The 20,819-nt window shown below is 34.4% G+C and overlaps 1 protein-coding gene across 49 annotated transcripts in view; it reads left to right on the forward strand.

The window, feature by feature from the left end:
- RIMS1 (regulating synaptic membrane exocytosis 1) overlaps window positions 1–20,819 on the forward strand; it is a 499,940-nt gene that overhangs the window by 422,487 nt on the left and 56,634 nt on the right. For 26 of the 49 annotated variants that reach the window (XM_008013531.3, XM_073006134.1, XM_073006138.1 and 23 more), the window contains one exon: window positions 11,837–12,072. The exons of 11 other annotated variants lie outside the window; for them this stretch is intronic. In XM_008013531.3, the coding sequence (XP_008011722.1) occupies window positions 11,837–12,072 (236 nt within the window). Of the gene's footprint in view, window positions 1–11,836; window positions 12,073–20,819 lie in introns of those variants that run through there. 12 more of the 49 variants (XM_008013512.3, XM_073006135.1, XM_037987101.2 and 9 more) reach the window with 2 other exon arrangements.

Below are 20,819 nucleotides of genomic sequence, written 5' to 3' on the forward strand. Positions count from 1 at the left end.
TAAAGAAATCAAAGGAGGATGGATTATTTAGCAGAGACCTGAAATCCATTTTAAAAAATTAAATTATAATTTAAAAAATTTTAAAAATGTAATAGATGGGTTTAATGACATGTGAGAAATAGTAAAACCAAGGATTAGTGAACTAATTAGTAGAAAGTATATGAGTTGATGCACAGAGAGAAGAGAGAGAGAGAAATTGGAGGAGAACGTAAACAAGTGGAACCTGATGAAAAATTCAAATGTATTAGAGTCCCAGAAGGAGAGGAAATGACAGAGCAATGCTTGAATACCGAAATACAGATGGATAATTTTCCAGGACTGATAAAAGACATCAAATTACAAATCTGAAATCTTTACATACCCAATAATATAGGTAAGAGAGAAGAAAATCAGCATTATTGTAATCAAAGTACAGAAAACTAAAGAAAAACATTTCTTAAAACAATCTCAGGGGAGAAAAAGACATAGTATCTTTGGAGAAGTAAAGATATGACTAGCTGAAATTTCAGCAGATATTATGAGACCCCAAATTTGGTGGAATGGCCAGAAGAAAGATTGCTGAAAGGAAAAAATAAAAACGTCCAACCTACAATTTTATGCTTAGTAAATATTACCCAGAATTGTCTTTCAGGAAATAAATGAGTGCATGCATAGATAGATAGATAGATAGATAGATAGATAGATAGATAGATAGATAGATAGATAGCAAAGAGAATTCATCACGAGGTGACCAGCACTACAAAAAATACTAATGGGAGTTCATGTGGAAGAAAAGTATGCCTTGAGGAAGAATGAAGAACATTGAAAAGAGTTAATAATGATAAAAACAACATCTTGTGTTAGTTAAAACATATGTAGAAGTGAAAAATATATAAAATACCTAAGTGAAAGTTGGGAGGGGAGTAAATGGAAGTAAGTTATTGTACAAATCTTGCATTATTTTGAAATTGGTTAAAATGTATAACTTAAGGAGGATTTAAGTAAGTCAAAGTGCTTATTTTAATCTTTAGGGTAGTTACTAATAACATAATAGAAGAATGAACAACTCAGATGCTAATAGTTGAGAAAATGTGGAATAATAAAAATACCTAATTAGACAAAAAGGAGAAGTAAAACAACAAACAGATGGAATGACTACAAATAAACAGAAAGTGGTGGACAGAACTACATCTGTATCAATAATTGCATCAAAGTAAATGAACTCAATAAAAATTACCAATGTCATTGAATGAAAAGGGACAATAATGCATATTATACAGATATATAAATGATACCATAAACAACTTATGCTGGTAAGTTTTTCGATTCAGATCACAGTGAGCAAACTATGGCCAGCAGGCTAAATCTGGCCCACTGCCTATTATTGTGAATAATGGTTTACTGGAACACATCTATGCCCATTTCCTAATATATTGTCCATGGCTGTTTTCCCACCACAACAATTGAGTGGTTGCAACAGAGTCCAGTAGTTGTAATAGAGTCAGTATGAAATATTTACTGTCTGGCCCTTTACAAAATAAATTTTCCTAACCCTGACTTACATGAAATATACAAATTTTCTGAAAAGTACAACTTACTAAAAATGACATAAGAATAAACTAAAAATCTGAAGAGTCCTATATTTAGTTTCTTAAATGATTCTGTAATTGTTTTCAACTTTTTCACGAAGAAATATCCTGACCCAGGTAAATCCTGATAAATAATTACAAATATTTAAAAATAAATACTGTGTCTTACACAATTTTTTCCTAAGGAACATTTTGAAACTCGGTGATACCAGCCTTTCCTTGATACATTTGGTAAGGACATTACAAGATAGAAAAAATAGGCCAAAACCTCTCATTAAAATAGACCCTAAACAAAATTTTAGCAAATTGAATCCAGATAGAGAGAGGGATGATAAATGATGGATGAATTTATGGATCATTATTTATAGTTTATATGATTATACATATAGGAAATATATAAAATATTTTCATGACAAACTTAGCTAAAAACAATTACAGTCAATTTACATATATTCAGTCCACTAAAAGGACCTAGAAGTCTATATAAAAAACAATTTTTATGTGTCTATTTTATATGTATGTTTTATATGTATAAAAAGGAATTTTATTTTTATGTACTAGCAACAAACCTTAGGAAATGAAATTTATAAAATGCCATCAATGTAATGTAGTCAGAAATATAAAATACCTAGAAATAAATCTAAGACCTAGGAATAAACTAACGAAATGTGCATAAGCCCTCAACACTGAAGACTACTTGTAGCTTCACGTAAAACTCAACACGTGTGTGAGCGGGGATGAAATTTCATAAAAATTACAGGGATCATTACTTCTTAAGGTCCAGCTTACTTGAAGAGATTGAATATAAATAGTGATCTAGCTTGAGTTCATTTTTCAGTTCTGATTCTTATTATCAAAATGATCTACCAGACACCTTTAGTAGGTATTTAATGCCACCTTGATTATTAATCACCAGTCCCTGTGTTACGACCACTGAAAATTATAGGATGGATGCCTAGAGATGGCTTCTTAATATTGATCAACAGTATTGATCTACTGTTTGTAGTTAGTAACTTGTGTATTGATCCAGATGTAAGTGTAGGACTCATATAATTTTTGTTATTTAACTTTTAACATTTTTGTAAACAGCATTGTGAACTTATATGCATTATTATTATTTATACTATTTGTTCCTCCTTAAGGCTTACAATAGAATTGTAGTAGACTTCTAGGTTCTTTTAGTGGATTGAATATATGTAAATTAATTGTAACTGTTTTTAAGCTAAGCTTGTCGTGAAGAGTGGGAACGATCCTGACATAGCCCCTCATGTCTTCTGAAAACATTCTCGCTTTCTGAAAGAAGGTATTTTAGGACTTCTATTTTTTATCCTCTTCCAAAACGTTGTGTCAGCCTCCTTACATTGTAATAATGAGCCAGAATCTGGCAAATGAAGGTGCAGATTTGATTGTCTTACATCACCCATCACTTCTGTATCTATAAGTAACAGTCTATGTTTGGGAAAGTAAGCTTCTGATGTTTTAATGTTATTTTATTATTATTTAAAAAAATTATTGTTTAAATTCATTTGTCTGTTACCGTAATTTAATTGATTTTATCCACATTACTTGTTTGTATTTTACCATCTATACAGTCAGTGCATATTCTCCAATTGATGGCATGTCATTGTTTAATTAGCATTTTTCTTTCTTAGGAGAGAGACTCCATACCCCCATTCCAGAGTTACTTGGTCTGGTAGGCAGAACAATGTGCCCCTGACAAATCCTAATCCTCAGAAAAATGGGGAATTGGGGTGTCAGATGGAATTAAGGTTGCTATCATCTGACTTCAAAGAAGGAAGCTTATGCAGGGTTATCCAGTGGGTCCAGTGTAGTCACAAGAGTACTTATAAGTGAAAAAAGGAGGGAGCAGAGTCAAAGACAGATATATGACAATAGAAGCAGAGGTCACAGTGATTCCACGTGAGAAAGATGCAACCAGCCATTGTTCCCTTTGACGACGGAGGAAGGGGCCATCAGATCAGGAATTGGGGCAGCCTATATAAACTAGAAAAGGCAAAGAAACAGATTCTCCCCTAGAGCCTCCAGATGGAACATAACCCTGCTGACATCTTGATTTTAGGCCTTCTGACCTCCAGAACTGAAAGATAATAAATTTGTGTTGTTTTAAGCCATCAAAAAAATTACATAAAATTATGATATGTCTTAATACTGATGGCATCTTTGATTTGGCTGAATGTGTGTAGATACTTTATCACCTTTTCCATTTAATGCTTAATTATTTCATACCAAATCATATGTGTAATTTATAATGTGGACCAAAGTGTTATTACCACCAGATCTCATTTTCCGTAGCTATCACTATGAGGTCCCCAAAATTCATTTCTTTTTATGGTTGATAATATTTCATTGTGTGGATTTAACACATTTTGTTTCTCTATTTATCAGTTGATGAGCATTTGTTTTGTTTCCATTTTTTGACTTTTGCTAATAATTTTCATATGAATAGTTCATATATGTTTGTGTGGATATGTATTTTCGATTCTCTTGAGTATGTACTTAGGAATGGAATTGCTGGATCATATGGTAACTCTAGTTTACCTGTATTTAAAGTGCCATCATATTTTCTGAAGCAGCTGCATCACTTTACATCCCCATCAGCAATGTTGAGGGCTCCAGTTTCTCCTAATTCTAGTCAACCTTTATTATTGTCTATTTTTTATTATAGCAATCCTAGTACATTTAAAGTAGAATATCATTGTGGTTTTTATAAACCTGCTGTTAAGCCAAAATTATTAAACTACTTTGCTATCTTCAAGAATTCACTTTGATTCTGCTGAGTTAGCAATTTTTTGAAAAAGGATTTTTCTTAAAAGGATAGCATTTTTAAGGTATTAGGAGTTCAATTTCTTTCTTCTCTGGGGATTCTTTAATTCTCTATGCTAGAATTATGTAAGTACTTACCTGTACAGATCAGTCAGAACAGAAGTTCTATCAAATTTAAAATACCATTCTACTATAAAGACACACGCATATGTATGTTTATTACAGCAGTATTCACAATAGCAAAGATTTGGAACCAACCCAAATGCCAATCAGTGATAGACTGGATAAAGAAAATGTGGCACATATACACCATGGAATACTATGCAGCCATAAAAAAGGGTGAGTTCATGTCCTTTGCAGGGACATGGATGAAGCTGGAAATCATCATTCTCAGCAAACTAACACAGGAACAGAAAATAAAACACCATATGTTCTTACTCACAAGTGGGAGTCAAACAATGAGAACACAGGCAGTAGAACATCACACAACAAGGCCTGTTGAGGGGTGAGGGGCTAGGGGATGGATAGCATTAGGAGAAATACCTAATGTAAATGATGGGTTGATGGGTGCAGCAAACCGCCATGGCACGTGTATACCTGTGTAACAAACCTTCATGTTCTGCACATGTATCTTAGAACCTAAAGTGTGATTTTAAAAAGCCCCCCCAAAAATCTTATGTACCCCATAAATATATATATACCTAGTATGTACCCATGAAATTGAAAATTAAAACATTTTTTTAAAACAGAAGTATAAAAATAAAATACCTTGAGATCTAGTATTTGCTACTTGAACAACTATCCCTATGGTATACCCAAAGTAAGAAATTTTTTTGTCACCAATTGAAAAGATTATTTTTGAGCAAACAGAACTAGCAGGTTCAGCATTACCACTCAGCTATAGGGTTAAAATTAACATAGTAACCTAAGCCTAGACTTTAAAGGGTTTTTCTTCTTTCAGTGTGCACAATGTATTTCTTGAGTGATGTGAGTTTTTAGTAGCATGCAAAAAAAAAAAAAAAAAAAAAAAAAACACATGCAAAAAGTCTACCAAACTAGATTTTCTGTTATCTGCCACCCAGCTTTCAATGTATTCCTGACATTGAAATCTGTTGGCCAGCCATCTGACAGATTTCACCCTTAGGTAGATTCCCTATTGTTACTGCTACTAGTTGAGAAAGTATTATTAGTCATAAGCAATGCAGAATCAGAGCCAGTCTTGCCAAGAACCAGAACCAGAAAGAAAGAAAACAAAACAAAATCAAAACATGCATAGAAAACCAGAGTCAGAAAAAAGAAAACAGAAAGAAGACTGTGCTGTTGCCTCTTGAGGTTAAATCTAGAAGCCAGGAAAAGGCATCCTTGGGCTTATAGAGCCCATGAAATGCCCTGCTTGGACAACACAGCTAATTGGCTTAAGTAGAGAGTTCATTTAAGTGTCTTTGGTGGAACTTCCAGTACTATCAGAATGTAATTCTCCAAATTAAAACAATAATCACCAGAAAAATAGCAAATGTTGGAGTTTTAATTAATTAGTGAGAAAACCAACAGTATAACAAGCTGTTTCCAAATATGATCCAAGAAACCCTTGTAATTTTGTACACACACATATAGTTATTGGGGAAAAATGGAATACTAAAATTAGATTACTAAGTTAGATTCAGAACTGGATAGTGTATTCTAAGTCAATGAAACTATGACTTACTGGTTATCCTCTCTAGGGCCAGATAGTAATCATTTGCCCTTTATTAGTTTTTTTTTTTTTTTTTTTTTCAAATTAACGTCTAACTTTACAAAGAATATAAAATATTTGGACTATAATTATACAAGTAAATACTAAGTCAAAATTTTACACTTCTGTAGACAGTCAGATGACCTTAGGTGCTCTTGTTAGCCAGTGCACAAGCACGTTAGGGAATGCTCAAGAAAAGTGGCCAAGAAACCAATTTGTTTGGTTGGTTGGTTGGGCTTGTCTTACTTCCAAGATGGGATATTTTGTTCTCACTCTGAGCAGTTGGATAGATGGGTGCCTATGATGTGATATGGAAGACTGGAGAGGGAGCAGGTGTTTTGAGGGGTTGAACACTTTATGTTTGAGAGCCTTATTAGATATATCCAAGCAGATATGTCAGTTGACAGCTAGATATATAAATCTGGAGTCCAGGGTTGAGTACAAGGTGCAGGAAAACAATTGGGATCTGCAGCATGTAGATACTACATAAAGCTTGGAACCAGGTGAGAAATCTATGGAATTCATTTCATGTGGAAGAATATAAGCCAAAGGGCTGGACATTGAGGTGCTCTTACATTCAGTGATAAAAGAGGATCAAGGTCCTGCCAGTGAGGCACAAGTTTGGAAAATCCATTAGAATAAAGTATTTCCAGTTTTTGCCCATTCAGTATGATATTGGCTGTGGGTTTGTCATAAATAGCTCTTATTATTTTGAGGTACGTTCCATCAATACCGAATTTATTGAGCGTTTTTAGCATGAAGGGCTGTTGAATTTTGTCAAAAGCCTTTTCTGCATCTATTGAGATAATGATGTGGTTCTTGTCTTTGGTTCTGTTTATATGCTGGATTATGTTTATTGATTTGCGAATGCTGAACCAGCCTTGCATCCCAGGGATGAAGCCCACTTGATCATGGTGGATAAGCTTTTTGATGTGCTGCTGAATCCGGTTTGCCAGTATTTTATTGAGGATTTTTGCATCGATGTTCATCAGGGATATTGGTCTAAAATTCTCTTTTTTTGTTGTGTCTCTGCCAGGCTTTGGTATCAGGATGATGTTGGCCTCATAAAATGAGTTAGGGAGGATTCCCTCTTTTTCTATTGATTGGAATAGTTTCAGAAGGAATGGTACCAGCTCCTCCTTGTACCTCTGGTAGAATTCAGCTGTGAATCCATCTGGTCCTGGACATTTTTTGGTTGGTAGGCTATTAATTATTGCCTCAATTTCAGAGCCTACTATTGGTCTATTCAGGGATTCAACTTCTTCCTGGTTTAGTCTTGGAAGAGTGTAAGTGTCCAGGAAATTATCCATTTCTTCTAGATTTTCCAGTTTATTTGCGTAGAGGTGTTTATAGTATTCTCTGATGGTAGTTTGTATTTCTGTGGGGTCGGTGGTGATATCCCCTTTATCATTTTTAATTGCGTCGATTTGATTCTTCTCTCTTTTCTTCTTTATTAGTCTTGCTAGTGGTCTGTCAATTTTGTTGATCTTTTCAAAAAACCAACTCCTGGATTCATTGATTTTTTGGAGGGTTTTTTGTGTCTCTATCTCCTTCAGTTCTGCTCTGATGTTAGTTATTTCTTGCCTTCTGCTAGCTTTCGAATGTGTTTGCTCTTGCTTCTCTAGTTCTTTTAATTGCGATGTTAGAGTGTCAATTTTAGATCTTTCCTGCTTTAAATTTACAAGAAAAAAACAAACAACCCCATCCAAAAGTGGGCAAAGGATATGAACAGACATTTCTCAAAAGAAGACATTCATACAGCCAACAGACACATGAAAAAATGCTCATCATCACTGGCCATCAGAGAAATGCAAATCAAAACCACAATGAGATACCATCTCACACCAGTTAGAATGGCGATCATTCAAAAGTCAGGAAACAACAGGTGCTGGAGAGGATGTGGAGAAATAGGAACACTTTTACACTGTTGGTGGGATTGTAAACTAGTTCAACCATTATGGAAAACAGTATGGCGATTCCTCAAGGATCTAGAACTAGATGTACCATACGACCCAGCCATCCCATTACTGGGTATATACCCAAAGGATTATAAATTATGCTGCTATAAGGACACATGCACACGTATGTTTATTGCAGCACTATTCACAATAGCAAAGACTTGGAATCAACCCAAATGTCCATCAGTGACAGATTGGATTAAGAAAATGTGGCACATATACACCATGGAATACTATGCAGCCATAAAAAAGGATGAGTTTGTGTCCTTTGTAGGGACATGGATGCAGCTGGAAACCATCATTCTTAGCAAACTATCACAAGAACAGAAAACCAAACACCGCATGTTCTCACTCGTAGGTGGGAACTGAACAATGAGATCACTTGGACTCTGGAAGGGGAACATCACACACCGGGGCCTATCATGGGGAGGGGGGAGGGGGGAGGGATTGCATTGGGAGTTATACCTGATGTAAATGACGAGTTGATGGGTGCAGCACACCAGCATGGCACAAGTATACATATGCAGTAAACCTGCACGTTGTGCACATGTACCCTACAACTTGAAGTTTAATAATAATAAATTAAAAAAAAAAAAAAAAAGAAAAGGCAAAAAAAAAAAAAAAGAATAAAGTATTTCAAGACAAGGGAATCAAATTGTTTGACAAATGCATGACATATTGAGAGGTCAAAAGGATTAGGACTGGTAAGTGACAGGATTTTGCTATGTGGAGTTATTGGCGACTGATAAAAGGCAGTTTTAGCGAAATGTTGGGGACAAAGCCTGATTCAAATTTGTTCAGAAAAAAATAGGAGGAGAGGATATATCAATAACTACTTGAGATTTTTCAGCAAAAAGTCTACAGGAAGAGGGGGGATCAAAAAGAAAGGACTTTTGTTTGATTTTTTAAAGATGGGTTATATCACAGTATATTTCTATACTGATCACTTTTTTTCCACTTCCTACTCATAAATCAATTCATTCAGCAATGGGAAGGGGACTGTAGCAGTTTTAGTGGTGCATAAAGTGCTTGCTGTTATGAAATATCAGAATCTTAATATAACCGGTACAAAATATGAAACAAAGGACCAGGAGACAACAGTCATGAAGCTAGAGAGACTGAATAGCTTTATAAAACAGAAAACCTTAAGATGTGTCTTAAACGATTCAGGTATGTATAAGTGATAGGAATAACTTTTCAAGAAACAGAAGCAGAACAAATGGAAGTTAAGAAATGGGGCAGTAGAAAGCATATTTGTGCTGTAATCTTCAGATTGATTAGATTAATCTGACTGATTAGATCCTCTGAACTGCCTCAATTAAAAGAAATGAAAATACCTTAAATGTTTTTTCGTTGAATATTATAATATTATAGACTGTTTAGGAATCTACACATGTCCTCATAAAAGAATGCTTTTAAGCATCTAGACATATATTTTTTGAGAGAAAAAGCACCTCATATTTTATTCACCCAATCATTTTTCATATAACTTAACCCCCTCCCAATGATAACACTTTTTATACATGTTTTTCTATGTTTTCCAGAACTTTTGTCAAAATTGTAGAATATTTCACTGCTAAAATTGAATATCCATGAAATAAACTTTTGACTCTTCCCAGCTCATCTTAAATTTTAATAACAAAATATGATAGCAGACATTTCCGTATACTCTTAAACTTCTTTATAAAGTAAAGAATATTGCCCAGAATTTCACAATGGTGTTTTTTTGTAGACCGATATTAGAGAGAGAAATTTCAAGCTGTAATAGAATTCCATCTCTATGGAAATAATGGGAAGAAAAAAGGGTACATGTTAATTGATTCATACTTTCCTTTAAAGGTTAAAAAAAGTCATCAGAAGAGAAGTTTTCAGTAACCACTGTGGAGAGTGTGCTAAAAAGATTGATGAGAGATAAGAAACCACTGCTTTCTCTGTTGTAGGCATTTGACTGAGCATGGACATTGTAACTATGAAATTGACCAAATCCTGACATTTCTGTAGATTCTCCAGCAGAATTCTGCAAGTAAAATAGTAAAGAAAAGCAGATAGAGTAGCCGTAAGGATGGGTGGCATATTTAGCTAATGCATTCCAATATGTTGGTGAAGACACAGAAGAAATTGACCATAATATTTATCAGGAAAGAAAGTCTGCTGGAGTTGGGAATATAAACCCCACAGGAATCAGTTTGGGACGGATGATATATAATAATACTCTCATTTGTTTCTCAAAAATGTACATAAAATGCATAGCAAAATTATCAGATTTGCAAATGACTTTAAAAACTTTGAGTTAATGAAAAACTGACTAGAATACGTTGAAAGAATAAGAATAATTTATTATTATAAGAATTTCGATGTGGACAAGTTCAAGTAATGCAACTAAATATTGAAAATTACAAATTGTCCTCATCAATAGAGGTCTCAATATTCAATTCACAATCCATGAAGGATCCTAAGGACCAGTCTTAATCTCTTTTCCATAGCTTATAAACTCTCCTTCCTGATCTTACTCTCCCACGTTTCTGAATTCACCTCATACCAATTTCTCTCTCATTATATACATGACAACAAACTTGTTACATAATCCCAAGACTTTCTGTTTTACAATTTATAATCATATTAGGATTTATTCTGACTTACATATTAAATGTCCTCACTGTTAAAGATGCTATATCAGCTAGTATGTATTTTGTAGTTCAAAACAAGAAGTAGAAAATGAAAAAGATCAAAATGGTAATAAGGGACATATATTTAGTTTTTGCAAATATTTTGAGGAAACAAAATTAAGAGGGTCATTTTAGATGTATCAAACCAGGTTTTTATTAGACAGAAATGTACTGGTCTAGATGGATAATAAAGCTGCATACACATTGTAATTTAAAAGGTTGTAAGAATCCTAACATCCCTGGCTCCCTGCCTGCTTGCCCTACCTCTCCTCAACTCTCAGACATAGTTTACTTTGGCTAATAGTAAGGAGTTTTTCCCAGCTAACTTTCTATGCTGCATAAAATAATTAACAATAATATATTCTTTGGAGAGAGAAGGAATCTCTTCAGATAAACTTGTACAAGCCGGTAACATAGACAAGTTTTGATAGGAAAGGAAAAAAACAAAAAGAAATTAGCCTACATCATGCGAGTGTGAGACACTGAAAGAAGGAAATGAGATGAAGAAGTTTGTGTGGAGAAGTGGAGCATGAGGGCACAAGGAAGGAGGAGGGGAAACTAATCCAAAAGCATTTTTTGTTGTTGTTTTCGTTTTAGTTTTTGCTTTCTTTGCAGTCTTACTTAGACTCATGAAGCAAGATGTGTTAGTTATAATCCCAAAGGGAAATTAGAACAAATACTCTTCATTTCTTAAGCCTCGTTATGTGGCACATTTAAAGAGTGTACGTTTTTAAAAATATTTTTCTCTCTGAAATGTATATGAACTTTTCTTAATAATTGAAATATTTTAGTTTTTCTCTGGTAACATAGTAACTATACTATTTACAAAATTGGTCAGTAACATTCTTCTCCCCATGTATGGCATTTGTTGCACTTATTTTTATAATCTTTAAAAAGTTTATAAATTATTCCATCTTGAAATGGCATTGTTTTAAGCCATGTCTAGTAATAAATATTTTGTGGGTGGTGGTGTGATACTAAACTATTTGTAGGTGTAGAACCACTACTCAACTGCATTGTTCCCCTAAAAATATGTCTGGATTATTTCAAAATAAATTAGATTTAGAATTTCAGTGATGCTGACCTGTAATTTATGGATGCATATATGTTTTTACTTTGTAAATATAGTTCATTTACCCCCAAAATGCAAGGCAGACGGATGGGGACTTCAGGAAGAGCCATCATGAAGAGCACCAGTGTGAGTGGAGAGATGTACACACTGGAGCATAATGACGGCAGCCAGTCAGACACAGCTGTTGGTACAGTTGGAGCAGGTGGAAAGAAACGGAGATCCAGCCTTAGTGCCAAAGTGGTTGCCATAGTGTCTCGAAGGAGTAGAAGCACATCTCAGCTTAGTCAAACAGGTGAGTGATGTGAATTCAACCTAAACAACTCAATTCTTTATGGAGAGAAAAAGTTGATTTTCATACTATGGCTTGTGATGGAATTGTGGCATGTATTTGGTTCTTCTTTGAAAAGAAAATTTATTTTTATGTCTCTGAAAATCTGCTAAATTTATGGGTTTATTTTTTCTGTACAGCTGTCTTCACAAGGTATCACTTTTAAATCTGTAAAGTGGACAGATTTTTTAATTAAAAAAATTAAGGTCATATTTGCAAATATGCAAGGAAATGCAAAGAAGTATTAAACATCCAAATTTATTTACATGCAACAAAAGCAACAGGGTTCTCTTTTTCAAAATGTTCCATAATTCAATTACTTATTTTTGGCTACATCTATACTTTCTATAGAAAAGAAGGTCAGTTGTGCAACTTGACATATACTCTTCAAGGTACTGTATAAATATAATAATTGAACTGTACTTGTTATAGTTTCAATATAAGTAAAAACCCAGCAGAGATTTTTACTGTAGAAAAATGGGTCAGTGGTTTTATACAAAGAAAAATGTTTTAATACGAATATGTGTTTCAGATATTTTCTGCTGCTTATAAATTTAAAAGCGTAATGCCCTAAAGGTATATATTTAAAAAGCAAATACAAAAGGGAGGGTGGCTATTTTTGCATTGTAAAATATAACAAAACACTGCTTAAAATTATATAAAATTGGTCAGACAGGTTAGACTATTCATTACTATGCTCAATATTATGTAAAATCAACGGTAAGTGAAATATTGAAGCGATTTAAATAGTCGGCAACTGTTTTTCCTCTTAAAACCAACATTGGTTCCATTTTCTATTCCTTAATAGCAAGAACCTTATCACAAAATTTACTCATACCAAAAAGCTTTTCACAAAATCCTTTTTATGTCTCACTCAGCATTCTGGAAAGTACCTATTTTAAATTATTCATTCTACTGGATATATTGGCAAATAAATTAGAAGTAGGAAATTTGAGTCATGTCTTAAAATTACAGGATTAGAATGAACCTAAAATAGCTAGCATCCCTGTGATGGATCTGCATCTTTGCTCTTCCAATCAGATGAGCTGTTCTATCTGTTATGGAGAATTATTTGTCTTCTTTAGAGTCAGGTTCCTTTACAGTAAGTATGAGGCATTTTTCATTTGTATTGCTTATTTTGTTTAATTTTTTTATGGTGGTGCTTCCTGGGTTTTGGTGTGTGTGTGTGTGTGTGTGTGTGTGTGTGTGTGTTTATACTTTAAGCTCTGGGATACATGCGCAGAAGGTGCAGTTTTGTTACATAGGTATACATGTGCCGTGGTGGTTTGCTGCACCCATCAACCTGACATCTACATTAGATATTTCTCCTAATGCTATCCCTCCCCTAGGTCCCCACCCTCTGACAGGCCCCGGTGTGTGATGTTCCCTTCCCTGTGTCCATGTGTTCTCATTGTTTAAGTCCCACTTATGAGTGAGAACATTTGGTGTTTGGTTTTCTGTTCTTGTGTTAGTTTGCTGAGAATGATGGTTTCCAGCTTCATCCATGTCCCTGCAAAGGACATGAACTCATCCTTTTTTATGGCTGCATAGTATTCCATGGTGTATGTATGCATAGTATTCCATGGTGCCACATTTTCTTTACCTGGTCTATCATTGATGGGAATTTGGGTTGGTTCCAAGTCTTTGCTATTGTGAACGGTACTGGAATAAACATATGTGTGCATGTGTCTTTATAGTAGAATTATTTATAATCCTTTGGGTATATACCCAGTAATGGGATTGCTGGGTCAAATGGTATTTCTGGTTCTGGATGCTTGAGGAATCACCACACTGTCTTCCACAATGGTTGAACTAATTTACATTCCCACCGACAGTATGAAAGTGTTGCTATTTCTCCACATGCTCACCAGCATCTGTTGTTTCCTGACTTTATAATGATTGCCATTCTAACTTGCTTGAGATAGTATCTCATTGTGGTTTTGATTTGCATTTCTCTAATGACCAGTGATGATGAGCTTTTTTCCATATGTTTGTTGGCCACATAAATGTCTTCTTTTGAGAAACATCTGTTCATATCCTTTGCCCATTTTTTGATGGGATTGTCTTTTCTTGTATATTTGTTTAAGTTCTTTGTAGATTCTGGATATTAGCCCCTTTTCAGATGGATAGATTTTTATTGGTTTTGAAGTAATTATTTACAGCATGAGGTGGTGGAGAAGGTTTTGACCACCAGATTTCAAAATACTTAGATGAAATGGAAACATTATTTGATGTCCTTGAAGGAAACCAGTGCTTCCTGTGTGAGAGATTGTAAGTTTGAGAGTTGGTTTTTCTTCTTCCCTCAACTTTCCAGTCTGTCTTTTTCTCTCTTTTTCTCTTTCTTCTCCCTCTTTACGCTCTTTTCCTCTCTAGCTAGTTAGTACCCTATCATTCATTACTTGAGCATAGTTTTCTTATGAAACACAACAGTAATTTTGCATAAAAACTATTCTTGTGGCTCATCCTTGTATTAATAGGTAATGGGTTCAAATTATTGTCATTAAAACACTTAGTCTCTTTGCTTTTTTCATTTGTGTTTTATCTCAGTTATGGTCAGATGTTGACATCAAATAATATCTTCTTTCCCAGAAGTTGTGTTGTTAATAACTTCATGGAATACCCTCTTTTCAGAGATTAGATTGCAATGTACAGGTGCAAAAAGGAAATGGGATTATGAAGCCAAGATACCAAAATGTATAGTTCTGTTCCAAAGTGACTCAATGAATGAACTTCGACTTCTCTCTACAACTCAGTTTTCTTGTATAATGATGGGTTGAATGGGATGTTCTCCTGTGGACTTTCTATGTGTAAAATTTTATGCTTCTCTTTCTACATAATAATCTTACCTTTCATTTGATAGCCTATCCTTAGGTTTCAATCTTCTTGATCTTTCTAAAGCAAGTGACAAATGTTGGTAACCCTCAGTTATCACCCCTCTTTGTTTTAGTGCATAGCCTGATATTTCTCTTTCTTAGGACTTCTACTAATGATTTTCCCCATTAATTTAATTATATTTCATCTCTCCTACAGAGATTTAACAAAATTCAGAATTAGCTAAGAAAGGTTAGTTTTCATTGCTTCAGCTTCCGCATTGACTATGAGATCTGTATTTCTGGATTCCTATTCCCCCAAGAAATATTACTCAATTTTAATCTCCCATAAGAAAGCCCCTCTTAGATGTCTCTCTTTAAACAAGTTTGGATTCTCTTAATTTTCAGCCCTTTCTTTCAATATAGATAGAAAGGGTATGAAGTAGTAAAGAATGGTAAATGTTAAGACAATGTTCCCGAGCCAGAAATATTTTGGAACTGAATGAAGCCCTAGGTAAACTGCAGGTTGGGTTTTAAAATGTAAAGTTTTTAATCTCTGCTGGTTTTAGTGGCCCAGCCTGTGTAATGTAAGGAATTGTCCCCTCACTCATATACTAACTGTATAATATTCCATACAATATCCTGTATCTTCTCCTCACTTGAAAATGAAAACATTATTGGGAAGGTTCTACAAAACTGTGCAAAGTCATTTCTAAATATACTTTTGAAATTATACTAATCAGTTTCATAAGAATGGTAAGTATTCATGTATCTAAGTGGATAAAATACTATATCTGCACTTCTAGAGCTTTTACCATGCTCTCCTAAGTTATGTTTGTGAGTGTATACAGTTTCACTCCTTCATTGGTCACAAGAAACTTATGATATGTTTTTATTCCCATTTTAAAGTTGAAGACACTAAGACTTAGAGGGATTGGGTAATTTCCCAAGGTCTCATAACTGATTGGACTTGAATTCAAACCCAGGCGACCTGGTGCCAAAGCCCATGCTTTTAACCACTTTGCAAAGAGAGAGAGAGAGAGAGAGAGAACAAGCACATTTGAGATTTTGAAATAAGTTCAAGCATTTGTTGAACATCTTTGTGGTTAGTATATGCTAGACATCATGCCAGGCACTGGGATAAGAGCTAGGGATAAAGGGATGGCGTACTGTTCCTGCCCTCAAGGATATCACAGTATCGTAGAGCAAATCACATATAAATATTTTAGCTCAGAAAACACAATTATTTTAAATACAAGTGTCAGAGTAGTAGAACAGAAGCACAGGAAAGGACGAGACTCATTCCAAGAGGCTTTCTTGAAGAGGTAAAGCCTGAGCATAAAAACACAAATCAGGATGAGTACACAAGGAAGGACTTTGCACAACAGAGGGAAGAGTACATTGATTAAATGTTGAAAATGATGCTTAGTTTCCTGGGATATGAAAAAGAAATCTGTGTGGAACCTAAAACTATATGAAATATTTCTCTAATTCCCGTGGATACCTCATCTCAGGACAGATCTCAAATCAAATAAGCTTTGTACAACTGAGACTATGATTTCTAATAGAACTTTTAACTTTTATGAAGAAAACATCTGTAAATGTAAAATATCAGCTTTATAAACTAGAAATTGCTCAATTTACTTTAACTTGTACTACTGGGTGACTATCTACAGTACTATCCCAGGCGCAGTGGGTGTTTCAAAAATAGAAGTATCATTTACAGTGGAAGGAAATGACACCTGAAATACACACGAACCAACGAACAAAATGAAAAAGAGGAAAGTGAAATGCCAGAAATAATAAAATCTAGTTCTGTTTATATATGTTATCAAAGGTAGAGGGGAGAAAAATGGGTCAAGGATCTAAGTCCCTAGGATGAGGGCACATGCAGAATTGGTAGATGATTTGTTCTAACCATTTAGTAAAATTATTTATTATATCATTAACAGCTGAAGATACTTTGTTAGAGTAATATATTTTCTCCAAATACTGACAAGATGTTGATGTTCATATTCTAGCTATGGGAAATATTGCAGGACTCTTTCACAATTTTCAAACAATTGTCAATTATGATGTGGTATGAATGTGTTAAAAATCACTTCTATGCTTCTTTAGTAATAGGTATTCTGTACCTTTCCGATATTTTTCCAGTATCAAAGTTTATTTCTCCCCTGTGCAGATCCTTTCCTTCAAGACCCTGTTAAAGACCCTCTAACTCCATATGTTGTCCCCATTATTTCAACACTTTGTTTTTCTGAACTCCTAAATTGAGCTCTCTGGCTTCACTGTCAACTTGCTGCCCATTCCACTCTCCATTTTGTCATTCATTTCAGCTCCCTCTCTCTAACCATCTCTATCTTAATTCCCCTTCACAATTAGATTTAGCATGCAGTTCTTGTCATGGGTGGGAAAGGCTAGAACAGGAGATACTCTGGGGTGGAACTCAAGGGAATAGAGCTAGAAGGTACACAATGGGTTAGAATGAGGCTGCCTTGACCATCCCTAAAGTCTGTTCATGTGCGTAGTGCTGGGGCTGGCAAGATGGATAAATAGAGGTAACTCTTATGAACTTTTCTTCAGGGAGCTTAGCATTAGGAAGGAAAGAGATCAAACGTAGCAGTCCTTTTTTCTTTGATTCTACCAACATTTATTAGCACTTTTCATGTACCAGACTCTAATTGAGGGAGTAGTAGGAGTAAGAGGTGTGTGTGATGTGTGTGTGCATGCATGTTTCTGAACAAAGGAATCTGATCATTTTTCCGGGTGAAGAATGGATGTAACACCTCTAGATGGAGAGATTGAAAGATATGATACAAATAATTTTAATTGTGCAAAGTTCCAGAGAACAGAGGCGATAATTCAAGAACACAAGTTTATTCTTGGAGACAGAGAAGGTTGATTTTGTTTCCCTGAGTATGATAGAAAAGAGGAAATGGCTGAAATACAAAGGAATATTGCAGTGGGAATATTGAAAGCTGAAGGAGCTTCAGTCAGAGGCTCCTTGATCTTCTCAGTGCAAATGAGGTATTAACAAATGGAGAGAGTGAGGATATAGGGTGAGCTATGTTGTAAGAAATTAATTGGTATGATTAAAATCCTGCTGAGCGGCACTTACCCAGCTAAGTTTGGATAATGCAAGTCATCTGGAAAGTAACTTTAAAAAAACATTTATCAGGGATCAAGGCCTCCCTTGCAGGTATCTGGTTCACATTAGCTGTTCTTTTGTCTTTCAAGATTGTCATCCCCTGCCTTTATGCATCTCCAGTGTCCTTGCCAAGGTGTCTGAAATCACCATAAGATTCTTTGAGAATATATTGCCACATTCTTTAAGACTTTGAGAAAATATCTGGTTAAGTCTAGATTCTTATGCCCGTTTTAGTGATTCACCTGTCTTGGGCTGCTTGCTATTTACTGTTTAGTCTGACTCTTTCTAGCATGTGTATTATCACTCTTATTGGAAAAAATTGAAGCTCTGCTCTTTCATTCTTATCTATTAATATTGTATCTTCCCAAGAAATGAGAAAATCTTACTCTTTTCTTTCTTCTTCTTCTTTTTTTTTTGTTTTTTGTTTTTTGTGTGTAGTCTTGAACTCCTGGCCTCAAGTGATCTTCCTGCCTCAGCCTCCCAAAGTCCTGGGATTACTATCATGAGCCACCTCACCCGGCTCACTTTTTCTTAAAATGGCTCTAAATGGCTTTTTTTTTTTTTTTGCCTTGACAATTTATTTCTAGGAAATTAAATAATTCTTTCATTCTAATCAAGGGAGTGAAGGACTTCAGGAAGTCCATAGTGGAGTTCAAAACTATATGGAGTTCACTATTCTACAAGATTCTACAGGCAATAAATATAAGTATTCTAAGGTGTTTTAGGTAGATTTATAGATGTTAGATTTCACAATGGGTTAATAAGTGTTTATGAATTTCCAAGACATATCACTAACTTCTCAAGATGAAATCATACATAGAAACTATCAAAATTTTCCTTGTTCTACTGTCAAGAAATGAATAATATACACTGAAATAACTGTAACTCACATCTAAAGGGATAGTGCTTGAATAAGCTAATTTACAATGAGTTCAAGGTATTATTTTAAAATTCTTATTGTCTTTAGACAATAATTATGCCAATAAATATGCAAAATATTAAATCTCCTTCTGTTAGTTTTTTCCAGTTTTATTACCCAAAAGTTACACAGGTAATGCAAGTCATGAAATAAATCAAATGGGAACCTTCCTGGAGAGCATACTTTATTCACCTTGGGAAAATGGATGATACTTGCCTTAGGACTTATTTTTCTCCTTCTAACCAATACAGTTTACCAAAATATTCTCTATATTTTAAGTCTGGTATGGCTTTGTGAGGACTGTCTGCCTTTTCTCTTAGAAAAATAATGTTATAACTGCAGGGAAGGAAGGCTAATGTAGTGTCTTTGAACATTCTAAGAAATGTTTTCTTGGCTCTGCTGATTATTAACAATATAAGCCAAAAATTCTTACAAAGGATGTTGGCCCTTCCAAAGTTTCAGAAACTGAAAGCTACTGTGGATCAAAATATTGCTGAAATCTAAATTCCTTGTTCATGCCTTATTGCCTCATTTACTTGATTCATTTAATGGCACAAGAAAAACATTCCGAAGAACGTAATGTTTCATGTTCTTTGTTTCCTGAACACAAAATCATGGTGCCAGAAATGATTCTCAAGTCGGCGAAACCATCAAATGAATGTAAGCATGGATTCTTTTATTTACTGTTGCTGTCTGCCTTAGGAATTCACTACTGTTAATAGAGATTCAATTCAGCTAAAGTAACTCATCTTCTGAAGAGATGCCCTAATAAGGATTAGTATTTTCAAACATACTCCAGCTGGTCTATGTTTGTTCTTTTCCTTGCTCTGAAATATAAATTTTGAGTTTGGCTAAGATATAGATATACTTTTAGGTTGGCTTGGCAGAAAAAAGTTATTGATTTCAGTGGAATTAATTTTTATAATTAATTTGCATTTCAGGATTTAGAAGAGGAAAGGAAACTAAATTTATTAAGTGCCTTCAAAGCACAACACTTAGCACTAAAATAATTACACATGGTGATATTTTTCACTATACTAAGATAATTGTTAAGCATGAGATCAGTTTCAGAATAGGTGTCACAAAACATTTCAGGCAGCTAAAGACGTAACAAGAAATGTGTCTGATTGTTTTTAAAGTGACCAATTTTAATACATCCTTATTTAATTCAGAGTGTTTTTTTTTAAATAGAGAGTTTTGTGGATTTATTTTACTAATGATTTTCACATTTTAAGTACAGAAAGGCAAAAAGTAGATATATAAAATTCCTGTGGTATCACCACTAATTGCAAAGTCAGTGTGAAAATGATAGTTTATTATTGGATAATCGTTCTATGCATTTGTATTATTAATATTGATAAAACCATTAGCAATAATAGTTGTGATTTACTGAGCAATTACTACATGCCAGCTAGTGTTTTAATTTTTTATGTGTGTTAATTCCTTCAATTCACAAAAAACAGCCATGAAATACTATTATTATTGCCATTTTACAGGTTCTATGACTTGTCTGAGGCATCACAACTCTTAACAGTTGAAGTAGAGCTTATGTTCGTAACCACTTTAATCCCATTCCAACTGTATGTACACACAAAGAGAAGCCTTTTTGATATAGATTTTTTAAACAACCATAGCTTTATAATATTTAATTTTGTTCTATAATATTACCTTTTTCACTTTAAAAAAAATATGTATTTAAGACCACTTAGTACACCATCACGGGATGCTTGTAACTAGGGTGGAACTGGAAGAAGCTTAGAATTATGTCTTAGAATAAACAGTCTTTTGTGTCTGAGCATTTGGGCAATAGGGAGGAGAGGAATATTAGAGATAA

This window comes from Chlorocebus sabaeus, chromosome 17 (assembly GCF_047675955.1).
Source record: "Chlorocebus sabaeus isolate Y175 chromosome 17, mChlSab1.0.hap1, whole genome shotgun sequence".
Classification (NCBI taxonomy): Eukaryota; Metazoa; Chordata; class Mammalia; order Primates; family Cercopithecidae; genus Chlorocebus; species Chlorocebus sabaeus.